This window comes from Corvus hawaiiensis, chromosome 5 (genome assembly GCF_020740725.1).
Source record: "Corvus hawaiiensis isolate bCorHaw1 chromosome 5, bCorHaw1.pri.cur, whole genome shotgun sequence".
Taxonomy (NCBI): domain Eukaryota; kingdom Metazoa; phylum Chordata; class Aves; order Passeriformes; family Corvidae; genus Corvus; species Corvus hawaiiensis.
This window is the reverse complement of record NC_063217.1, coordinates 47,964,351-47,988,757: the sequence shown is the minus strand read 5'-3', so window position 1 is coordinate 47,988,757 and position 24,407 is coordinate 47,964,351. Positions and strand designations below refer to the sequence as shown.

General features: G+C 39.9%; 1 protein-coding gene across 4 annotated transcripts in view; it reads left to right on the top strand.

The window, feature by feature from the left end:
• The window catches only part of SH3D19 (SH3 domain containing 19), an 82,184-nt gene that overhangs the window by 16,068 nt on the left and 41,709 nt on the right, over positions 1–24,407 (top strand). For 2 of the 4 annotated variants that reach the window (XM_048303066.1, XM_048303065.1), the window contains exons 1-2: positions 12,766–12,836; positions 22,352–22,392. In XM_048303066.1, the coding sequence (XP_048159023.1) occupies positions 12,781–12,836; positions 22,352–22,392 (97 nt within the window). In that variant the 5' untranslated portion in view covers positions 12,766–12,780. Of the gene's footprint in view, positions 1–560; positions 869–12,765; positions 12,837–22,351; positions 22,393–24,407 lie in introns of those variants that run through there. The other 2 variants (XM_048303067.1, XM_048303068.1) reach the window with 2 other exon arrangements.

Here is a 24,407-nt window from a genome sequence, read left to right as displayed (position 1 = left end):
TGCATTAAAAGATTAAACCCCCCTCTAATTTTAGAATATATGTATTTTAGGTGGACAACAGTCTCAATTTTTCAGGTAGTTCAAAAGTCATGCAGTAAAAGCTATTCTGGACTTAAAATATGAATGATAATCCATGAATTCTAATATCATAGCACTGTGGTTATTTTGTAATGCTTGGGTGATAATCATAACTCTTGGGAGAAATATTTTATACTTTCTATGCATACTGGTGCTTTATGTGTAGTTTTTTGTGAGTCAATCTCATTAGTCCAAATAAGCTACTTAAAATACTTACAGGATAAACAAAACCCTTTCTAAAAACACAGAAAGATTCAGTATCTGGAGCCCTCAGAAGCTGAAGAGTTAATGGTGGGACTGCACTGGATTCAGTGTATTTGCAGATGTTGCTGCAACCAACTGCTGATTTTTCTCCCATCCTGTCAGGGAACTCTGCCAGCCATGATTCATGGAATGATTTTTTTGCGCTGAGTAATCTGTGGTTTTTCTTTTTTCCTCTTCCCTCTCCCTTATTTTTACCATGAACTAAAGCCCTATTCATTTCAGCTAAAGGGAGGAGAAGCTTCCAAAGCATTAATACAAAACATAAATACAGTCTGTTTTGAGTGGAGGAATTGTAACAAATGTTAAACTTGCAGTAATTTTACTTGGTCTTAGGCAGTCTAGTCCAGTGTGGGAAAACAGTTTTAGAAGAGAAACAGCTTTTGGTTTTGCTAGTCATATGGTTTCACAGTTCTCTTAAGACTTCTGTACTAGTATTGCTAAAGAACATCCAACTTCTGTGCTGATATTATGCCTCCTTTCTCACAGATCGCTCAGAAAGAAATAAACCAGACTGCCGCTCTTCAGGGTAAGAATTGTATTTCTCTATTTATTCTTCCCTTCTCTTTCTTTTTTTTGTCCCCTTAGTTTTTCCTTTTATTGAGTGAACTAGGAAATTGGCCAGAAAAATAAAAATGCCATTTTTCTACTCTCTGTTTTGGTAACAGTAATGTAATACCAAAATAATTTTGTTTTAAAAAGAATTGTTGTATTTCTTATGGGCAGAATTTTTTTCAATAAATTAATAGGACTTGCTACATTGTGATTGTGTACACTTAAACTCCAAAGGCTTGTTATGTATCATGCACAGGATTGTTTGGTAAAACTGTGGTTTAAAACAAGAAGCCTGTCATGACTTTTGCTGCTTTGAACTGTTTGCTTCTATAGCAAGGAAAATAATTCTTGGTTCAGTCAAAAATAGCAACATTATTATTTATTTCATTAACTCTGATCCCATCATACATAATGTTTCACAAGATGCAAATGGAAGTGTGTTAAACAAAACATACACACACACCAGCACTTCATGTTTATTTAGAATTTCCATCAAGAGTTGTCATGAACTTCTAGGCTATTGATTTGCAAGGCCCTATTTTCCCTTAAGCTTCTGAATATTTTGTAGTTCTTCTTATCCTCTGATTTTTAAATAATCTCTTTCTCTATTGCCTCGTTTCCAGACTCTCTCTCTTTCAATTCTCCCCTGGGGAATAGGATTTTGTCCCTATCACGTGGTGGATAATGGGATTTTAATGAACTAAAGTGATAGAGCAGGCCAGCAAACACTGCTTCTCCCATTCCTTTGTGAAAAGTCTTTCCAAAAAATGCCCCTGGTGTTCAGTCTTTTGACATGACCTGACCTTTTCATTTGATTTTTACAGTCTACATTTTTTCCTTTTTGGTACATTTTTACAGTACAGTGGACTAGCTTTTATAGTTGGAAGAACAGTGTAGCATTTTCTTACAGCACACTTGATGTGTTGTATCTATTGTGTGATGTGATGGAAGAAAGGATGTTTTTCCCTTCCCTCCCCTATCTGCCACAGCACTGTAGCTGATTCCAGCTGTGCATTTAAGTTGCAGGGGAGTATTGCCTTTGTCTTTGAGTACTTTTATCTACTTAAAAGCTCAATCACTGCATGTCCTGATTTCTTTTTATACTTAAAAATACTAAACTTTTTTTTTCTTAAAATGATGCAGTTACAGTCTTCATGTTAGAACTTTCATTAGATCATGTTGTATTATAATAATGTCAAATAAATCCAAATCATTATGAAAAAGAAAGCTAATTTTATCAAAATGTTTAGTTGAGGGTTGAAAGAGCTTCAGTCTCTTTCCCTTTCTTCTGTCTGGTCGTTCTCACCAGTATGGTTTTTTGCTCTGGAGTGTATTTTAGAAGTTTGAATTTGGAACCAAAAGCAAAGTAAAACTTGCGATTTTTTCCCATGGAATGGAAAAATCCAATTCCATTGACCAGCCTTGACAGTAAAATTCTGCCCTAAACTGTCTGGGCTACAGACTCCAAATTCTCATGTGGAAAGCACGGAGTAATTAACAGTATAATGTAGATTGCTCATAATGTTGAGAAAAATGTACCTTTCAGTAGCCTTTCATTCCTGTCAGTGGTGCATGTGCTTTCTGACCATATCTATGTCTCTTCTACGCCCTTCTCAATCTCACTGGCCATTGTGTCATGAGCTGTGAGGAAGAAAAGCCACCATTTAAAGGGTACTGTTGTTTTGTGCACGTCTCACTTTTGTTTCTAGACTGGAACAGGAGCAGCCTGCCTTACTTAAGTGATGTGCTCTGCTAATTGATACTGCTACACTCAATGGTTCATCTCTCATTATAATTGGAAGCATAATTCTGTGGTGACAAATTGCTGGGCGAGATTCTTATCCTCAGTCTGGCCATATCATGCTTAGGAAAAGAGCTGCGGTTCCATCAAGGCCAGAGCCCCTTGATAGAAGACTTGAGGTAAAACTAAACAGTGAAGTATGCAAGGCTAAAATTGAAGTGCAAAGCACACTTCTCTTGTAACATGGGGAGCATTTCAGAGCTGTTTGAATTTCACTGGGGATAGTTTTATGCCATTTTATGATGAGCTACTGTGCTTATGACACTGCGCTCTCTGGGAGCAGTTTGTGACAAGGGAAGAAGAAAATACAATGGTTCGGAGGCATCTTGGCTACTTATTCCTTAAACTGCTTATTGTGGGATGCATATCTTAAAAACCCAAGATACTATCTCTCTCATGATCTCAAGTGGAACAAAAATGATGGTGCAGGTCTTGGTACTTGAACTCAAGTTCTAGAAACAAGAATTTCTGCACTAGAATTACTATGAAATATTGGAGGTGGACATGGGGAGACCATCTGACAAGATGAAGGAATAAGCAGTGAGTCTTAAGAAAGGTAGATAACATAAGATGAAATAGCAGATGTGGATGTTTCCAAGAGAGAGCCAGAGAAGTAGTTTATTGTTTTATATAAAACTCTGGTGAGATCTTGCCCAGAAGTCTGTCAAGTCTAAGTACAAATGTAGAACACTGGGATAAGAAGAGACCAGAAAAAGGCCCAGATATCCACCACCAACTCTTCCTCATGCATTGTAAGGTTAGGTTTTGGTCTGGAACATGATCATTGTATTAAAATATCACATAATATTTCTTGTGATTTCAGGGGTCTAAAGCTTGCCCTTTCCAACTTCCTATTCTTACATATTTCTCTGCCTGTGTATTTCTAGATGTATTTCAGGCTTGTGCTTGAGTCTTTGCAGTATTAGGGATGAAAAGTTTATATACAGTGAGACAGGAACAGTTTTAAGACATAGCTTGAACATAATTCCTTTGCAATGAGAGACATATAAAAAAGCCTGTTCTAGGTAGAGCAGTATATAAATGGTCATTAATATAGTTACTTTATTATCGGGTGGTGCCATTTAGAAGAATTTTTACAGCAGTATTGGGAACTTTGACAAATACTCTGGTTTGGTTATTAGCCTATCGAACGTTTAGACTGGGAGAAATGCTACAGAAGGGGGGAGCATTCTGAGGGGTGATACAGGGATCTAGCATAGCATGGGCAAGAAATCTGGAGAGTGGATGAACCAAAGACCATAGATAATGATTTAAAGGGAGGGAAACAGATATTAGGTAATGTTTACAAAATGTGCATTACATTATCTTTTGCCTCTTTTGGTAATTAGCAACCATCTGACACTCAGGAGAGTTTAGATAAAGCAAGGAGTAGCAGAACAGGGCCTGTGGGTATCTATTTCATGTACTGCTCTGCGCTGATTTTTTTGTTAAGTATAGCACATTAGTAAGATCAAAACAAATGTTCGCTGAATCCAAATAATACCTATTGCTGTGTTAAATTTTTATCAAAAGACATTTAGTTTCGTGACCTAATAGCCATCCTTCAATTGTTACATTTCAGACAGTATTAAAATATATCTCTACTGGTAACAGTGGCCTGTAATTATAATTCTTGATTTTACTGTCAGGTCATGCTTGTACTGTTGTCTCTGATAGCTTCAGGTCATGCACTGCTGTAACACAGGTCAATTAGATCAAAAGAAGTAGATCTTTATTCCTCTAAATGTTTTCAAACTGAAAATTATATGATAGTAATAGAATAGAAGATTTCAGGCATCTACGTATTTGCAGTTAATCCCTGAACATGTAAAACTTGTAGAAGGAACTGGATTTTTTTTTTCTTCTTTTGGTTAAGGATTATGGATCAAAAAATCCTGAAACACAGTCCTGTAATTTGATATAATTCATTGTAGTTGCCTTGACCTTGGAGATGAGAGCATGCAGGTAGGTAACAACTGCAACAATTTATTGAGAGATTTAGTAGGGTATCAATCACTTGAAGTCAAGTAAGAAATCTTGATTTTTAGTGTATCAGTGTCTACTGTGAAAAATGGGGAGGGGGATTAAAATAATTAGTTCATTTCTAGAAACAGATCCTAGGTTTTACGGGCATATAGTCTGCCTGCTGATTGTAGTGTGCTTAAGTTCTTTTACAGCTGCTTGCCTTCATTTGATTGAACTAAATTGAGCTTTTTTTATTTAAAATGCATCAAGTCAACAGTACAAATAGACAAAAGTCGTCTTTTGTTCCTTTATAAACAAGCACTTGAAGTGGCTGATCAAAGGGACTACTGATCCCTTTAGTGGGGCTCTGGTAAATCAAGCGATCATTTTTATGAATGGTATTTTGTATCCAACTTTGGTTTTAGTTGTTTGGGATTATTTTTAATGTAGCAGAATTCCATTAGTGAAAGCTTCCCTGCATTTCTGTTTCCTCTGCTATGTAATGTTGATTTTGTGGAATTGTGTTTAATAAATACTACAGTAACAGTCTGACTATAGCTTAAGAATGCGTTCTCCCAGATCCTCTGTGAAGCCTTAAAAGACACCCTTTAATGAAGATCTTAAGCATTTAACAGAGCATGAAGGGAATCTTAAGGCACTGGCCTGACAATGTGGTGGAACTGTCCCCACTTTATAATTAAACTGAGGTGGTTTTACAAATCAATATGCTTTTGAGGTCTTGAGAAAACAGACAGTAACAGGTTTTTCTGTGTTGTAACCATTACAGTCAGTCATTTAATAGTATTATAGAATATCCTGAGTTGGCAGGGACCCACAAGGATCATTGAAATCCATCTCCTGGCCCTGCACAGGACACCCCAAGAGTCACATCATGTGCCTGAGAGCATTGTCCAAATGCTTCTTGAACTCTGTCAGCCTTGGTGCTGTGACCACTTCCCTGGGGAGCCTGTTCCAGTGCCCAGCCACCCTCCGGGGGAAGAACCTTTTCCTGATATCCAGCCTAAACCTCCCCTTACACAGCTTCAGGCCATTCCTTCAGGTCCTGTCACTGGGCACCACAGAGAAGAGATCAGTGCCTTCCCTCATGAGGAAGTTGTAACTGCAATGAGGTCTCCCCTCAGTCTCCTCCAGGCTGAACAGACCAAGTGACCTCAGCTGCTCCTCACACAGCCTCTCCTCCAGACCCTTCACCATTCTTATGGCCCTCCTCTGGACACTCTCTAACAACTTAATGTATTTTTATACTGTGGCACCCAGACCTGCCCCCAGCACTGGAGGGGAGGCTGCCCCAGAGCAGAGGAGAGCAGAGTGGGACAATCCCCTCCCCTGCCCGGCTGGCGATGCTGTGCCTGATGCCCCCCAGGGCACGCTTGGCCCTCCTGGCTGCCAGGGCACTGCTGGCTCATGTTCAGCTTGCCATAGACCAGGACCCCCAGGGCCCTTTCTGCAGCGCTGCTCTCCAGCCTCTCATTCCCCAGTCTGTATGTACATCCGAGGTTGCCCTGTCTGAGGTGTAGAATCTGGCATTTGTTTTTGTTAAACTTTGTATTGTTGGTGATTGCTCTGTCTTAGTCAGATGGGCAGTGTGGAGAGACTTCTGCCGCTTCTGTACTGAGAAATCACAGAATGGTGGGAAGGTCATGCAGGTCATGTAATCAAGCATTGTGCTCATAGTGGGAAGATGCTGGTGCTAGTTCAGGCCCATGATTTTTTTTTCTAGCCAAGATTTGAAAATCTCCCAGGAGTGGGAGATTGAGCCTACTTATTTTCAACCCACTCACAGGCTGCTTGACTGTCACTTACTAACTTTATTTCCAAGTGATACGGCTGTGGGAAACACTACCAAAAGAAGCAGTCTAAACACTGGACTACTTAATATCCAGAAGGACCAAATTCATTCACACAAACATCCTGAAGTACAGTTTTTCATTACTGCTGTTTAAAACCCTTGTGTTGTCTACTAGCAATGTCTGGACAGCCTTGTCAATGCTTCTGTTTTACATAGGAAAATTTCGGGGTTTTCCCCATCTAGCCAGTGTTACAGACTGTAATACAGATCTGAAGTTTGAGACTTTGAACCTTGCTGGCACTCCATCTGAATGGGAAGGGTTGCGTGTAGAAGAAAGAATGAATGCTGGGAGATGTTTTACTGTGATATTCTTACTCGTTACATTTAGCTTTTGTAATTTTTATGGCTAGGGAGTTACTCAGATTACTCTTAGTCTAAGCATGCTTTTAGGCTGTGAAAATAGAAATGTCCTGCTTTTGTACACTCTCAGTAGGCCAGAAGTTGGGTTAATTCTAAAAAGTATCTAGTCTCCTTCCCAAATCCTTGGGGTACAGTTTCACAATTGCCCTGAGCTGAACTAAGCCTGTGTTGCTCCAAGAAGGAAAGGACTCATTCTCTCCTTTGGGCTGCTGTCAATGCTCATGTGGTTAGTTGGATCAGAAGGCTGATCTCCAGGGAAAAAAATAGCTGTCTTCACAGATGAAGCAGGTTCAGCATAGGGGAGCAGAGTGATTTCTTGCAAGTTCCACAATCAGTCAATGGCAGAACTGGAAGCAGGGGCTCCGAGCTGTGGCTTTTCTTGTTATCTTAAAAGCGGGGTCACATGACTCCATATTTTTCATTCCAAGAGGTAAATTTTGGACTCATTCACTCAGTGCAATCCAACAGGTTAAATATAGATTGAAATGGGTGAAACTTGAGATTGGAATCTATTTATGTGTCTTTCTTTGTTTATCACGTGTTTCTCATCAGCACGTGCTTTCACATCAGAGCTTTTGCTTCTGGGAGTAGAATAAGCTGGAGCAATTTTGTGCAGCATGTTTCTTTGGTAGCTTCTTTGCCACAATAAATCATTATGCTTAACTTTTAATTTGCAATGTTAGTTTTCACCCTGCTCAGTTTATACTTACCTGTAAATGAGAAAAAAAAGAATCACAGGTAGAGCAGAGGAATAAATGGCAAATGGGTTCAGTGTAGTTTTTGGCAGTTAGGGATCACAGGAGTATCTGGAGCCTGTTCCTGGGGGTGTTCGTTTTAATGTTGTCAGTTCATCACTTTTGTGTTGGGTATTTTTGGCTATTCATCTCACAGATAGCAGTAAAGAGTTACTGTGAAGGGTGCATCCTAGCCAGTCTCCTAGATCCCTTATTCCTAAACAGAGAAGAGGGATTTGTTTTAATAAAAGAGTTCTCTGTTACTGGTTTCTGCAAAGGGAATTCTGAAGGTCTGTTTGCTCTGGTGCCCTGAACAACTCCTTCCCTTGTCTGGGCTGCTCTCCAGTGCTTATTCTAATTCATAATGGAAAATAACGCTGCAAATGAGATGGCTGTTGAAAGAATAAAGAGAAAAAGGCTCACCCTCTGTCTTCACTGAAAGAATTTCACTGCTTCTTTGGGCATCTTGTGTACATGAGCAAGTTTTACCATCCCATCATCTTTCAGAATAGACTCCTATGGAAAGTACTGACGACCATCCAGACACATGGCCACACTCCTTGTGCGTTACGAGAATTAGCTGGGACATGAACAACCATGCTAGACGTTAGTTCTTAAGAAGGTGGTTTCAGGAAGGACACAATTGCACATCACTTTTTTAAAGTCAAATTAATCAGTCATGGTTATAATTCTGCTTCTTTATGATTTTTTTTCCTCCCCTCTATGACGAACAGCAGATGATATTCATCTGGTAGCTGGGAAGGAGGGCTGGGAAAGAATTCTTTCCAAAGGTATTTGTAATACTCTCAAAGAAAACAGAAGAGGTGGAGGAGCTGCTAAGGGAAGCCTATAGGATATGTGTCAGGGCTGAGGAGGCAGACTCAGCAGGTTGTAAACTTACAATGCTGAAACAGTAATTGTTAGGTTCTCTCTGAAAGAATTTCATGTTGGTATTTTAAGAGTGTTGGAGCTTTGGTTTATTTCCCTAAGGACTTACGTAGGTTTCTGTCTAGGCTCAGTATCTACATTTTCCTTTGCCTTTGGAATTTGAGTGGGAGAGCTCAGTTTGCAGTTACATTGTGTTCGTTTCCATGGCCTCTACTCTGATGTGCACAAAAGAGAAGAGGTTGTTATTTCGTTCTTTTTTTTTTTGTTCTCTTTTTCTGTACTGCTCACCTACTTTATAATTTCATTGTAAGTTATTCTTTGGTGTCTTTGTTATTTATTCTAGTATAGGGAATCAGTTACCTTAAGTAGCAGCATCTGATTTGGCAGGTTGAACATTGAAATGATTGATCAAGTACTCTTTTAAAACATGTTACAGTTGCATTCTTACTACATCATGGGGGTAAGGTATTCCTAGTGAGGCCTTTCACATTGAAAATTTCTTCCTCTTTACTGTATTTCAGTAGAAAGTACAGTATAATGTGCAGTTTGCACAGCTGTACTTCAGACTCTGATCCTGTCATTTGTGAAAGATTGCATTTCTGATTTTGCTACAAAATTTCTCTTTTCAAAAGTGGTATTTTGCTCAATGCAGGCATCACCATTTGAATTTAAGCCATGTTTACATACTGAGTTTGTCCTAGTTTTGGCCATCTGTGACAAATCACAGGCTCAACTGAGCTAGTATTAGCCCTTAGTGTAGACAAGGATGAGCTGCTTTTTCATCTGTTGCAGCTGCTTCAGCTTCAAGAAGAGAACTAATATTCAGTGACATGAAAAGTCACGTTGCCTGTTCCCTTGGAGGCTACAGCCAAGGCAGGTCACCAGCAGGTCTCTTCATGCCATAGGAGGGTCGCTTGCTACAGAGGACTGAAATTAGACCATGCACCCCTAGATGTGGAAAGTATTCATAGAAGTATGGTCTTTATAAGTATGCATAGCTGCATCTTAATCTTGGGAGCATTGTTACAAGAGGCTTGTCATCTGAGTGTGGTGAACTTTGCCATCTCCTGAGACTTGAGGCAAAGGTTGACTTCTAATTAAAGAGAAGGTCCAAATCTAATCAGGGTGTTCCAACCACAAGCAATAATTACTTTGTTAAATCTCTCTTTTAATCTATAGCATAATATCTGGTTGAAGCAAAAGAAGTACCTCAGTGATGTCACGTTTTTATTAGGCAATACTTTTGCTTGGAATAAATGCTTAGTAAAAAGAAACAGCTTTAGTTTTACTATTATAATTCTTCTATTTCATGTCATTGGACTTCTTCTTCCCCAATACCTCACACACCAGTATCTGGTATCTAGTATTAGAACCTGAAAGGAGGTTGTAGAAGTGAGAGGACTACAGGAAGTGGCCTTAAGCTGAGACAGGGGAGATTCAGATTAGATATTATAAAAAAAATTTTGCTGTTATGGTGGTCAGGCATTGGAATAGGTTGCCCGAGGAGCTGATAGAGTCACCATCCCTGGAGGTGGTCAAGAGATGGATCTGACGCTGGGTGATACAGTTTAATGTTTTAGTGGTTCAGGGGTTACAGTGGTAGTGCTGGGTTGACAGTTGAATTTGATGATCTTAAAGGTCTTTTCCAACCTTGACGATTTTATGGTTCTATGAATACAGTATTAGTTCAAACAGTACTGATACCATTTTGTGGTTGGACCGGGTCAGGAACTTTCTTTCCTCTTCCAAAAGCACATTTTCTTTGGGCAACTGTTTTTAAAACTATTGTGTTGTTTTATTGCCTTGTTACCACGGCCCCTTCTAAAATAACAGGTCCATGAATAGCTAAAAGCATGTAGTGCTCCTGACGGGTGAAGGTCAGACAACTAGGAAGAAAGAGAACAGTATCGTGGGACAAGTACATTAATGACAGTTGCAGGAGAGGCTTTCTCACCACACCTTACTGGTGTATAGGACAAAAGATTATTTGCTTTACTGTTCAATCTGTCTTCTTCCTTCTAAGGCTGTTGACAAGGAAATGAGTTCTGTTAAATGAACTTTTTACAGTGTGAACTAGAAATGCTTTCTGTTAATAACAGTATTTATTTTTTCCATCAAAGACAGATCTGAAATGACAACACAGTTCTCTGGTGCAACTTGAAGCCATATTTTCTTGTCCTTTTGCTTGTTATTTGGCAGAAGAGGCAGACCCCCACCTTGATACAACCTATTTTCATGTGGTTGTAGAGAGCAGTAAGGTCTCTCATGAGCTTCTTTTTCTCCAGGCTAAACACTCCCAGCTCCCTCAGCTGCTTGTTACAAGACTTGTGCACCAGGCCCTTCACCAGTTTCGTTGCCCTTCTCTTGACACTCTCCAGCACCTCAATGTCCATAGTGAGAGGCCCAAAACTAAACACAGGATTTGAGGTGTGGCCTTACCAGTGCCATGTACAGGGGACAATTGCTGCCCTGGTCCTGCTGGCCACACTGTTTTTGGTACAAGCCAGGATGCCATTGGCCTTTTTGGCCACCTGGACGTATGCTGGCTCATGTTCAGACACTATCAACCACCATCCCCAGGCCCTTTTCAACCAGTTTTCCAATCACTCTTCCCTCAGTCTGTAGCAATGCCTGGAGTTGTTGTGACCCAGGTGAAGGACCCTGCTCAAGCAGGGCCATCCTAGAGCACATCGTGTGGATTGTGTCCAGATGGTTCTTGAGTATATCCAGCGAGGGAGACTCCACAACCTCTCTGGATAATTTGGCAAAGTCACCTGCACAGTAAAAAAGTTCTTTTTCATGTTCAGGTGGAACTTCCTGTGCATCACTTTATGCCCCTTCCCTCCTGACCTATTGCTTGGCACCACTGAGCAGTTTGGCTCCATCCTGTTGTCACCCTCCTCTCAGACACTTACTGACATTGATGAGGTCCCTACTCAAGTTTTCTCGAGGCCGAACAGGCCCAACTCTCTCAGCCTGTTATTTTAAGGGAGATGCTCCAGTCTTACTATCTTCATTGTCCTCCTCTGGACCTGCTTCTGGAGCTCCATGTCTCTCCTGTGCTAAGGAGCCCAGAACTGGACACAGCAGTCCAGCTGTGGCTGTACCAGGGCTGAGCAGAGGGGTAGGATCACCTCCCTTGCCCTGCTGGCAGTGCTCTCTGAGAGAAGTGATACTTTGTGTTTATTAGCCAACAGTGGGTTTTTATTAGTTTTTATTTTAATTCATATAGAGTTTTAGCACCTACAGTGTGTTGTGGCAAGCAGTGCCAAAGCTTAACCTCACATTGCACGTTGAAAAGTCTCTCTGGCTCTTGAGCTTGGTGTTAGCTAGTTTTATATAATGTTTTCTACATTCTGTAATGTAAGAGACTGAGCTGTCATTCCCTATAGCTTTGCTGCTTCTCGAGAAAGTTAAAATGTTGTTTTCTGCTTTTAAATAGATCATGTCAATCAATTAGGTGGTCTTAAAGAAAAGGTCGCTATTACTTTTGGAGGCCCAGAGGCATGTCAGCAAGGGGAGAGAAGGTTGACTGATATGAGAAAAAGGACGGGAATGATTTACTGCCTTTGGAATTAAGGGCATCACTGAGAGTGGAGATTAGATAAATTACCTGCTTATGTTATCTGAATCCAGGGCCTTTAAGTTGCACTGGAGACCGAAAAAAAAGTACTATTTATTTTCTGTGCCTGTCCTTGTAAAGATTATAGATCATTTTCAGGTGGAACTTGAACTTTTAAAGGGTTAGAGGTCAGAGATGAAGTGGTTGTTACAAGAGAAGGGTAACCCCACTGATTCCTGTTTTTTCCGGGTATTTTTTTGGTTGCCGGAATAAGCTCATCTTTGTGGCTGTTTAATTTCCTCTGCCTAATTTACCTGATGACATGTGGTGCATTGGTTGAAGTGCATGGAGGAACATGTGATAGAGCTATGTGTTTGGGGGACACTTACAGACGAGGGAAGGGCATTGATATCTGTGGCTGTGAAATGTTTTGGAGAGGTATTTCTTATGGCTATTGCTCTGACAAAGTCCGGTTCAATCTGTTCCACGAGGTGTTTGTTTCTGAAGCTAAATTTAGTTGAGTGGCAAAAAGTAATGATAGTGATTATTTCTTCCAAGTTGTAATCATCCATTAGAGACTGCAGTATTTACTGACTTGCCATATAATTTGAGGTTTGTGATGTTGTAAGACAGCCAGGATATATGATTGAGGGTGGAGGAAGTTCTTTTTGTCTTACAGTATGTTTGCATGGTGACTTGCTCAAAGATGAGATCTCTGGAGAAATGTCCCCGGAGGTTAAAGGCCTTCTCTCGGTTGCTGAGGTAGGTATTTTGTTCTTACAGCAAATTCAGTGCTGTTCCTGCCTATCAGGATTTTGCAGTGGGATAGATGCAGGTTTTGTAGGCATCGGAATGATCTAAAAAATTTCTTTGGCTCTGTTGGTCGATGCTTCTATTTCACTCTTGGAAAATAATTTGAGTATGTGTAAACTTGAATGCTTTTCCCCAGCTTGGGCTGGCAAAGGTATTAACTTTACCTATACACTATACCTTACCAACAGTCTTGTAGATTCAGAATTAAAAGACTTGAAAAATAATCTTTGATGCATATCTTTTTGGAATGGTTGACCTTAATCTCAGAGTTCCTGGATCTCTGTGAATGTATAAAAAGGACTGAAGTTTAAGATCATGTTTAAACTCAGAGGTATAACATTGCAGACCTACAGATATGTGAATGTTTGTTTTGTTGTTGTGTAGTGCAAATTTCTAGTGAATCATTTTCTGTATTTTGTAACCAAAAGCTCTGTCAATATCTGTGGCATAGAAGAAAAGGAAGCATTTCAGTAAAGGCAAGGGAAAAGTGTTCAGGAAAATATGCCATTTCTCTGACTGAGCTGCATGCAGGGCACCTTCTGGAAAGACAGGTCCAATGAAGGGTGTGGTTATGAGATTTTATTTGACAATTTCTGTGCACTGTGCATTCTGTAAGGGCCACTGTTACAAGTTCATGGATCTCACATATTGTAGGGTGTAACTGGGTGAGTCAGCAGTACATTGCAACAAGATGTGATCATGCATGAAGATAGTTTTACTTCTGTGAGATTTTAATGTAAGAGGGTTGAAAATTAGTGTTTCTGCTGTTTGTTAAATGATTTATTTTGTTTATAAGTACAAACGGCCTGTTTGAAGCCAGTATGTTTCTTATATGAGCGACCTTCTAGTATTCTTAAACACATCTTTTGGCTGTTGGTTCACATTTGTGTTGTAGACAGGGTTTTGGGTTTTTTGTTTCTCATTTTTAAGTGCTGAGTTAAAGCTTCACTATGTTTGGTGCATATGTATTAATATTTCTGTCTTGTAGGCTGTCCCTTCACAACAAATACCTTTGCTCTCAACACACATCTATAATTAAAACAATAAGGAAATTCCCTTTGTTTCCTCACTCAGCTAAAGGTTAAACTCCAGCACATTTCATGCTGCTTATTTGACTCGGCTGGCCTATGAAGAAATTGAATTCAGCTGAAGGAGCACAGAAATCCTTTGGCATGGGACTTGTCTAATACCTTAGCATTGGCAATTGTCATACTTTGAAATTCCCAAAGGCACTCAAGTGATTTTTTGGCACTGAGGTCACACCAGTACTGAACATTTCTCATAATCCCAGTTCTGTGGGTTAGGTTGAACTTTACATTTTAGATTCCAAACATCTGTCTTTTGTATTACAGCGCTGGAATTGGGCCGCTAATCTTTGACTAGGCAGTAGAACCCATTTGGTAGTGTTCCTGGGCAGTGAGACTCAGTAATTCACCTGTCGGAGGCCTTAGTTGCCTCAAGATTCCCTAGGAACTCCTTCATTACACTCTAATTTCCTCTCAAAGGATGCACAGTAGTTGAAGCAAATGAGCGTATATTTTACAGATTATTTTTACAGAGGAAACAAACATATCTAGGCAAAATAAGAAACATCTGTACCTTGTTCCCTTGGTCTGATTACTGCTGTGATGTCTTTGAAGTCTGTATACTTGCAAGCACCTGAGCTTTCTCCACTGGATTTCTCACCTCCAGCGTATGAATCATCTGGGTGCTGCTGAGTTCTTGCCCTTGCAGTCAACATCCTTTTGTTCCTGCTTGTTCTTCTCTGGAGCAGTGCTCTTTCGTGTTTCTATTCTGAAGCTTCTCTATTTTCAAAAGTCCAGCTGAAATATACCCATCTTTTATTTTCTTTGGGTGACTTCCCCACCCATTCTCTATTGTTTTCTCTTTGCTGATCTGCAGATAACTGATTTAGTAGGGATTTAACATACTCACTGCTATAAAAGAAGTGTTATCTATTTTGTTATAGTCATTATTAATGTTTCTAGTCAGATGAGAGCATACCACTTTTTCCCTTTACAAAGCTTTAAAGATAATCTTACCACTATACTCGTGTGTTCTATGAAATATAGAAACTATTTGAAGAAAATCTAATATTCATACTTTATAATAGTTAAAGCCCTGTAAAGATATCTTGAATCCTGTGGATCCAGATTTACTGGTTTTCTTTATGCCTTTGTCCTGCTCATCCTTCATGATTAAACCAGATTTTATTCATCTGTGATGTCAATTACAAAGGTTGTGGAGCTCATTTAGCCGCCAGGTTATATTTGATGTACGGAGATGTATGAAGCAAGCAGAATGTCCTGTCAGTGGCTAGAGAAGGCTTTGATTTACTGACTGAAATGCAACTGCAAATAGTTGAATCAAAAAACCATTCTTCAGAAATAGGCTTTGTTTTGTACTCTTTGACTGTAAAAGTAGGCCACTGTCATCTTTCCCCATGTGCAAATGCAGAAACTCTGTAGACTTTAATGGTAAAGTATTTCCATCAGCAGAAGCTGCACTTTACTAAATTGTTCTGTTTGAAAGCGCTGGTTTTTCCCTTCTGTTTTTTAACTGTTACTTTTGTGTCTGAATATAATGCTGGCTGGGCCCAAGTATCCTGTCCTTATCACTGTAACAATTCAGTGATACTTTCATTTACATTTACAGTGCTACATTGCTATTATGCTATTATTAAAATTACAGGTGTTTTCTACTCCTGGAATTATTTACCACCAAGATTAAATTGCCATTAATCATAAATACTATTTACTGATTTTAATCAAAACATACTAGCAGGCTTATCATTACAGTGAGTGTGATATGTTGATAGATGGCATACCGGGGAGTCTTTTTAGCTGTTACAGGAGGATCAGACTCTTCTAGCATACATTTTATTGGGAGCTGAAATCAGTCAAGGTACAATGAAGAGTTGAGAATGACTTGAATCATGCTCTAAGGATTTGCCTTTCTGGAATGGCTGTGTTTATACACTCATCTTGAGGTTAGGGGCAGTTCAGCTCAGGTTGCTATAGGAAATCTAGCTAGTAAGTCTGTAGCTCAGGATCAGGAAAGAATTAGTTCAGAGCGCACACAAGCCAAGTGACTCAGATTCACAAAAAATGTGGGAGTTGTTTCAGCTTCAAGGTCTAAGCTGGACATTATTAAATGTGGAAGCTTTTGTAACCTCATGACTTGTACGCTGCTGTGAGAATTGAAGTGTGAAATGTTATCATCTGCTACCATGATTTGCTTTGACTTCCTGCCTGTGTTCTGCCTTAAAATTGAAGGTTTAGTTGCTAAAATACAATCCCAAAGTATGACAGTGACAAGCACATGAATATGTAATAAGTGATTGAAGAAACAGCTAGAGAGCAATTCCTGAAAGGATTTCCCTATGCTGATCAACGTGAGCTGTTTTAATTAGTGGAGCAGCTGGATTTTAGCTGCTGCTTAACTACATCCTCACTCGTCCAGACAGTGGGAAGTCGTGGTTGTGGCATTCATTAAGTGATGCAGAAGTAGACATCCTCAGCATATTAATGAGGATTGAATTGTCACTGGACTTAATTACTGGTTCAGGATTTCTTGCTTTTGGAGCTGGACCCAAGAGAGAAGTAAAGTTGTGTGGGGATAAGTCTTAATTTCTAGATGACCTTATCTATACTATTGAGCGTGTGATTTCTTAGGTGACTAGATCTTTTTTAGCCTCCTGTCCCCGCAGGCCAGGACAATACTCCATGATCTAGCAGAGAACATGCAAGTGTTCATTTACAGAAAGACTGTGGGGACAGGCTGCTGCCAACCGTATTTTTTCTGGTCCTTGTCCGATCTCCTAGTGAGCCAATATGGATGACCAGCACTAACAGGAAAAAAAAAAAGAAAGAGTGGATCAGCTGATACTGAAGGATGAGAAGAACAGCTGATGTGAGGTATAGCCAGCATTTGGTGATTTACTGTCAGATTAGTGGCAGAGTCATGGACTTAAGGTTTGTTTTCGTGAGTGGAGGCTGAGCTGCTTACCCCATGGACTGCTGCTGGCCTCCCCGTCTGTCCGCTCCCATCGCTTCTCTGGTGCCATCCTGAGGCTTGTGTGGCTCTGCAGCCAGCTGGAGCAGTTGGCCTGTCTGGCTGAAAATTAATCAGGGTATTTGGGATGGGATTCTTTGTTGTTAACAAAATCACATGGCTGATCCAGCAGACTTGTGGCCATGCCAGCACCAACACAAGAGAGCTAGTGGAAATGGTGAGTGTGAGAAAGGCGGGTGTCTGCTTCTCTGACACTGATGGGGAAAGTGCACCTGGATTCCACGTGCTGTGTCAGCTCATTTACACTATCAGCTGGAGGACTGAGGCTCCTCAGCAATGGAGGCATTGAAGAGGCTGACCACTGTGGGTGCATTTTCTGTGTAAATTCACTTCCACAGGGTTAATACAATTCTGTCCACTGCATCCACATCATGAATTTGGGATAGTTGTGAATCTTCTGTTTTAGCTTTAGGAGCTTTTTGGTAGAACAAGTAAGTCTGTCTTTGGCCTGCAGGTGGTGGTAAATCTGATCTTTTGCACCACCCCAAATTTAGCTATAAAATTATTGACATCTTTCTGTAATTTGGTCTGCAGTGAAATAATTTAGGTGACATTTAAAACATTTAGTGCTTGGAATAGTGTCTTTTAATAAGTTTTTAGAATGTTGCACTGTAGTACACTGTTACAAAGAAGGCATGATTTCTAAAGTAACTGAGAGGAATATATCATTTTTTTTATTAAACTCATGTTTTGCCTTACAGTAATTTCAGCATGAGCTATTTTTAAATTCTTAGTTCACATTCCAAGAAGTCACAAGACATTAAAAATAGCAACATTTTAATTCTTTTTACTCTGTGTGTGAGTATAAGGCAGGGTCAATAACCATCGCAATTAGATATGCATTTAACTTTTACACAGGTATGCGAATCTAAGGACTGATACTTTATGAAAAGCTTCATATAACGTGACATAAAGGATAAATGTTGAGACTTTGGAATAGATGCTTCAGAATATTAACTTTTTAGAACAAGTGATCATTCTTTTTCATTATTTTTGTTGGTTCCTTTTTCTGTCTAGACTTTTATGTATGTCTAGAGTGATGTGTGAAAGAAGTGCAGTCAGTTTTCCTGTAGAATATTCATTGTTATGTCAGTTTAGATAAATAAACTAAAGATCCTGGTTCTGATAAAGGGAACAGGCAATGTGGAGGGCTGCTCAATTCCTGCTGAGAATCCCATGCAAGCCAATAGGAGGGTGTAAAAGTAGATGAAGAAGAGATGCTGAGACAGGCTAGTAGCTTGGGATGTCTTTTGTATCCCAAGCAGTATCACAACCTGTAGAGCAGAAGACTGTAGATAGCTAGGGGAGACCGTCCCTAGATGGCTCACAGGCAGGAGGGGGACTGTCACAAGACAGTCCTGCCTGTGATCTCCAGAGGCAGGTAAAATCCATCAATGGCCGTTTGCACTCAGCAACCAAGCTGTCTCACCGTCAGCTGACTTGTGGGAAAGTGTCTGTGAGGTGCCCTCCCAGGCTGGAGGCTCTGCTGCTCCTATACCAGCTAAAGGACCAGGTGGGTGAAAAGATAGCCCAGAACCTCCAGGCCTCTTGGGTTAGGTAGCTGTCCTGCTCTGGGCAGACACAACTCCCTGCCTGCTCGTTCAGAGATGGCTATGTGATTTGAGCTTTATTCCACTTAAACGGCACCTTCCCTCCTCTGCTCTGTGGGGACTGTCAAGGTGGGTGACGCTCACACAGGCGCTGTGTTGGGTCAGGAGTCACCCTGCAGGAGCAACCTTTTGAGAAACCTGGTAGCTAGACTGAAGTTGTGCTTGAAGAGAGACAGTGCTCAGTCAAGGAAGTGTCAAAGCAGAGCCCCTAATGAGGGAGAAACCATGGTTTATGCACAGCAAGTGCACTTACTCCACGGAACAGTTTATAGCTCTTTGCCTGGTCTACCTTGTGGCAGTTTTATTTCCCTAGTGCACAGATACGCTTTTGAAGCGTTTTCCTCAAGTATTTATATTTAGAAAATCTGTCCTTGAAACCCAGAGTAGAGCCTGCCAGAAAGAGTGAGTAGGTGTTTAACAACTTCAAACACACCACTCCAGGTTCTTTATCTTTCAGAAATGGTGACCCATGGGACCCTTTTCATATTGCTGCCGACTTGAAGTACCCAACTGCTTTCAGCATAGCAGGCACAGCAACTTACAGATCCCCTCTGAACTTATTGAGTGGGTTTTTCTGGGTGCAAAGAGGACCAGACAGAAGTGGGTTTTGAGGGGCTGGTAAGGGAAGCTCATCAAAGCTATTGCCTTAGCTGGAAATGAAACAAAGTTTGTGCTTTAAATTAACAGTTAGCAAGGTCTTCTAGGATAAATGTGCAGATGTCAGAGAAGTTGCTCTGGTTGTCCACTCCTGCATGCTAAATTGGGGGGGATGGATGAATAGTTTCCATCTTTACTTATTCCATATTAGATATTACTGTGGTGTTGTTGCTAATGTTTATAAGATTCTTTAATACTTTGAAACTTCCTGCTGTCTGCACTGTTTTCTTCCAGCAGTATGAGTTTGGACTTCGCTTGTGTACATTGCAGGGCGGCACAGGAGCTGCTGTCTCCCATCCCCACAGCTACTTATTGTCACACTGTCCCCTCGGGTGTTCTCATGTAACTGTGAGAGGAGTTCATTTTGGATGGATTAATTTTTCCTTGGCATGTGCATTTGTGAGCATTTTCTCTGCCTTCTGGTTCATTGCTGTGCCTTATGAACAGGAGGAGGAGGTGGGAAAGAGGCAAGGACCATGCAGTACAGTAATTGCTGCAGCTCCTACCTCATCAAATAGTAGAATTAAATTTGATTTGGTTATGTTAATTATTTGGATGGCTTGAGAGAAAACATGTCATTAACTGTGGAGCAGAGGAGGTTATTAGTAACCTTATCACTTCTCTCCTTGCAAGACAGACTAAGAGACCAGAAATTGCTTCCTGTGGAGGAGGGAGGGGCAGGCTCAGTATAAAGTATGGGTAAAATCACCAGCTGCCCCAAGAACAGCATCTTATTTAAATTACTGGGGTTTAGTAAATAATAAAGTTATGAAGTTTGCCGTTCATTTACAGGGCTTCATGGGAAAAAAAAATAATGTGTCCACTCTCACTTCCATGTTTTTAAAGGGCTTAAATAATTGTAAGCTAGATGTGAATCAAATTCTCCTGGGGGTAGGAAATGTGGTGCTTGCCAAAAGGTTGTTGATGAGTGACCTGTTAAAGGAAAGTGGAAAAGAAAAACTGTCTTCTAACAGTTTGTTTTGCCTGTAAGCTCATAAATTTTCGGATAGAACCATGTTATCCTGCATTCAAGATTACAGATAGTTGCATATTTGAGCTGCCTTGCTGCCCTTGATATATCCATACTTCAACTTCACTCGGATGGTTTCATGAGAGGTTTTACTTTTTGTTCTTTGCATTTTGATTTTAAAAATGTTTTTTATATATCCTTTTGGTTCTCATGCCATATGGAAAGTTTGAATTTGTGTCTACATGATGACTCCTATGATTTCTAGCCAAAAATACTTGCTTTTATATGGAAGTGCTTCTCACATTCTGAGGCAAATTGCAATGGGTCAAAGGGCTTTTGCCAGTGGAAGAAAGAAATTGTTCATTTTTGTTCTTACTGATACTTGAATATGCATACTTCACGGATTTCCTAATTTCTGCCTATAAAACTTAAGTAAATCCTGAATTCTTGGTATAGAAAGTTATGGCTGCTCCAGAAGATTTCAGATTCATGTTCCTAGACTTTGGTCTCCTTCCTGTCTGATAATAAATATGATTAAAACCCCAAAGATTGTAGTTATTCACAGAAATGAGAGCGAAAGAATAAAGTTTCAAAAATGAAAATCCAAAAGAAAGAGACTTGAGATACAGGGAACTAAGAAAAGAGTCTGGAGTACATCTGTGAGGAACACACAACTAAAAGTGTTTCTTAAAGATAAGGCTGTATTATGATGAGACACTTTGAAGGAAAATTAGAACCCTTTTCTGCTAAAAATGCACAGTGAAATATGACTGATAGAAATGTTTTCTAAAGCAGCTTTGCAAGCAGTGTGGATTGGGGCCAAGCCACGTTTGAACTGTTTCTGAAACCAGACAAATAGGCATTGTTTATTCTAGACTAGCCAGACTGTTTCAGATAACAGTTCCGTCAGAGCAACATTCATTTCTAGTCTTAATTAGTTTCCAGAATGATTGTAGAGAGAGGACGTTTTTCATCCACATCCTTTCTGACTCTCTCTTTCTTCTCTCCTCCGAATCCCCCTACTCTTCATCTCACTGGAGTAATTGCAGCCATCATGTGCATGTGGAGCTAAACTGAGCCCTGGCAGAGTTGGTGTGCTGCACACCAGCAGAGCAAGGGCAGACTTAAAATGCTAATGCACTCGCTGTACTAACATTCCTGCTGTTCTACTGCTGATGAAGTCTGGTGCTGGAAGGTTTCTGGAAAAGGCTTAATTAGTATACCTTTGTCTTGTTGTTAAGATACCGTATTAATTTGAACCAGATACAGTTTATTTCAGCCTTTAAAATGTCTATTCAGCATTCCAGAGGCTTCTCACCAATAGATATTCTTTATTTCTGGCGTTTAAAGGAGAAAAAAGAGAAAAACCCCTTCTTATCTGAACTGATTGGTTGTTTTGTTTGTTTGTATTGTCTTAATTCCTCTGTATCTTAGCACAAAGTGGAAGATTATTAATACCATGTTTTTCAAGTTGCAGCATTTCTAAAAGTGATAATCCCAAATTAGATTTGATTTTTACCTGCAAAAATAGTAGGGGCTGCTGTATGTGTTAAATAAGGCATTCAGAAGAGAGGCATCAGAAACCTTAGTCTTACTAAGAAAACAGATGAGTTGGCAAAAAGAAACATTTTTCTGTCCTGTGTATCAACAAATATTTGGTCATGTTGTCTTCCTAACCCCACCCACCAAGTTATTACTGAAAAATGTTATCTCAACTGGAAGGGAAGACAAGTTGTTAAGTAATTGTTAACAATATTTAGCAAAAGGGTTGTAGGTTTTTACTTCACTGTGTAAGTTTTATTTATTTACGAGAATGTTAAGTCTTTAAATGCTTATAATCTGCAAATATGCACACCCACATGAGCCAGAATGTGAACTTCAAGACAGGATTGAGAGAAATAATGGATTTAATAATTGGTTTTCTATCTTTGCAGAGTCTTGAAGCCAAGCTGTAACCTGGTTTTCATTAGAAGGGGTTGGGTATGGTTGTATAGTCCAGGAGTTTTGCACAAATTTCTGTACAATAACAACGTAAGGGGAAAAAATGGGCTTGGCAAACCCTTTACAATATATGGGGAATTTTTGCATTATGTTACTTAATTGTTTTCTCTTTGAGACATTAACCACGTTTTAATACTTTTTTCTTCAATAAGCCAAGGACCGTTGTCATCCATAAGAGCAGCAATCAAGAGATGTAAGTTTACTTTTCCTTTTTGAGAACTGTAATATTGTAATATTGCTACATCTTTATTTTTAGTAACTGTTTAACTTGGTATGTGAAAACAAAGTAGCTGTAAGTAAGCAGTAAGCGGAGGGGCTGTAATTTCTCTCTTTTTAGACCAGCTTTTTGTTCCTTCTGTCCAGTTACTAACACTTTCTTACTTATGCATTAATGCATCTGTGCACAGATGTGATCCACCTCTGAAGAGCTTGGGTTAGACATGCCCAATTTTTAGTTCATTTGACAAAATAGAAGATTGTTTTATTTTAGTAGAAATCTGCAGCAACTGGTTTTTCACTGTACTGGGAACAGAATTAGACTCATATACTGGGCTTGTTTTGGGAAATAAAAGATTGTTTATTAATATTGAATGAAAGTCCAAACTCTTCGTCCCTGATTTCAGCTTTCAAGCCCTTTTCCCCTTTCCCTGCTCATGATGTTTCCAGGCAGAGAATTTCTTCAGATGCATCTTTCAAAGTATTTTATGCTGTCACTTTCTTCCATTTTTCAGTTTTATTTCCTTTCTGCCCATGACTTTAATTTCATATTAATGAAACAACCCTCAGGATTCTGCTATGGGGAAAAATAAATTAGTGTGTGTAGTACTGATTTGTTTTTCCTGGACCTATTAGTCAGGGACTCATTAGTGTGGATTAGATTGGAGGTAGTGAAAGGGCGTCATGAAAGCTTTACTCAGAGCAAGTCTGCATGATACGGTAGTTAAAATGCAACACTTCATTTGTGCTGTTGCTGCCACAGATGGAAACTGGAAAACAGAGAGCACCAGATCACAGAGGGCCTTTTGTGGTGGAGTCAGAATTGATTTACACTGCCTAAGCCCCAGTACCTTGCCAAACTGAGAAATCATCTAAGAGATCACTAAGCATTCGATATCTGTTTTTTGAAAATGTAGTAGCAAGTGATTCTTTGTTTTGAGGCATAATCACGTAAAAATCTAGTCAAGAAGCTATGGCTTGTGTTATTTACTTACTAATATTAACATGTGAATAACTATGATGAAATATAAGTACCATGTGAATTATTCAGATAATAAGCTAGCAAAATAATAACCATGTACATAGCAAGGCACTGTATATGAAACTGTAGTTCTTTGTATGCCAGTACCCAGTGCTGTTAGGATCAACCTATATTAAAATGGATGCTGAATATTCCTAACTCCCCTTGCCATTAACCTGGAAAAAGTATGGTATTCTCTGGACAAGTGTATTTCCCTAACAGAGTTAGAAACCTGTCTTTCTTAATCCCAGATTCTCTGGGCTCTTATTCTCAAATCTTCATGAAACATGGTAAGTATGTACAGGGTTTCAACTTACCCACCTGAGGACGATGGTATGTATCACTTTGTTTTGATAAGTTTCACCCTGTCTTGTGGCCAAAGAGGGTTTATTTTCCTTTGTCACCCTGACCACAGCTCCGGATAGAAAGACGGTGTCATTTTCAGTTGTTTGACTGCTCCATAGGGTTCAGAAAAGTGAGCCCAATGTAACTTGAAGGAAGCAAGCATGTGAACATGAGATCTGCTCAGGAGTAATCTTTTGATCTCAACTCTTAAAAAGTTACCCCAGGATCTTTAATGATGGTCTCAGGCCTGGACGCATCACTCTTAGCCAGCTCCCACTGAAATCAGGGAAACTATTTCCATTGATGCCAGCACAGCAACATGCAGAAGAATGCCAAGGAAAGTAGAAAGAGGCAAGCCAGATGCTGCACCAGTGAGACAAAAGGGAACAATGTTTTTGCTCGCTTCTACACTCTTCCAGACCAGGGTATTGTTAGGGAGCAGGGCTACAGAAGCAAGTCTCTTACCCTAAAATGTTGGAAGAATGTGTGGGCTTGCTCTGTTCTCCTTCTGTCCTAAGCAAATACATGGCTGAAGGAAGGATGTGTAACAGCTTGTATACACTCTGAGGCTGTGGCTTTCCATTTGGCAGTTTTGCAGCCATTTTTGGCTGTGGGTTTTGTTTGTT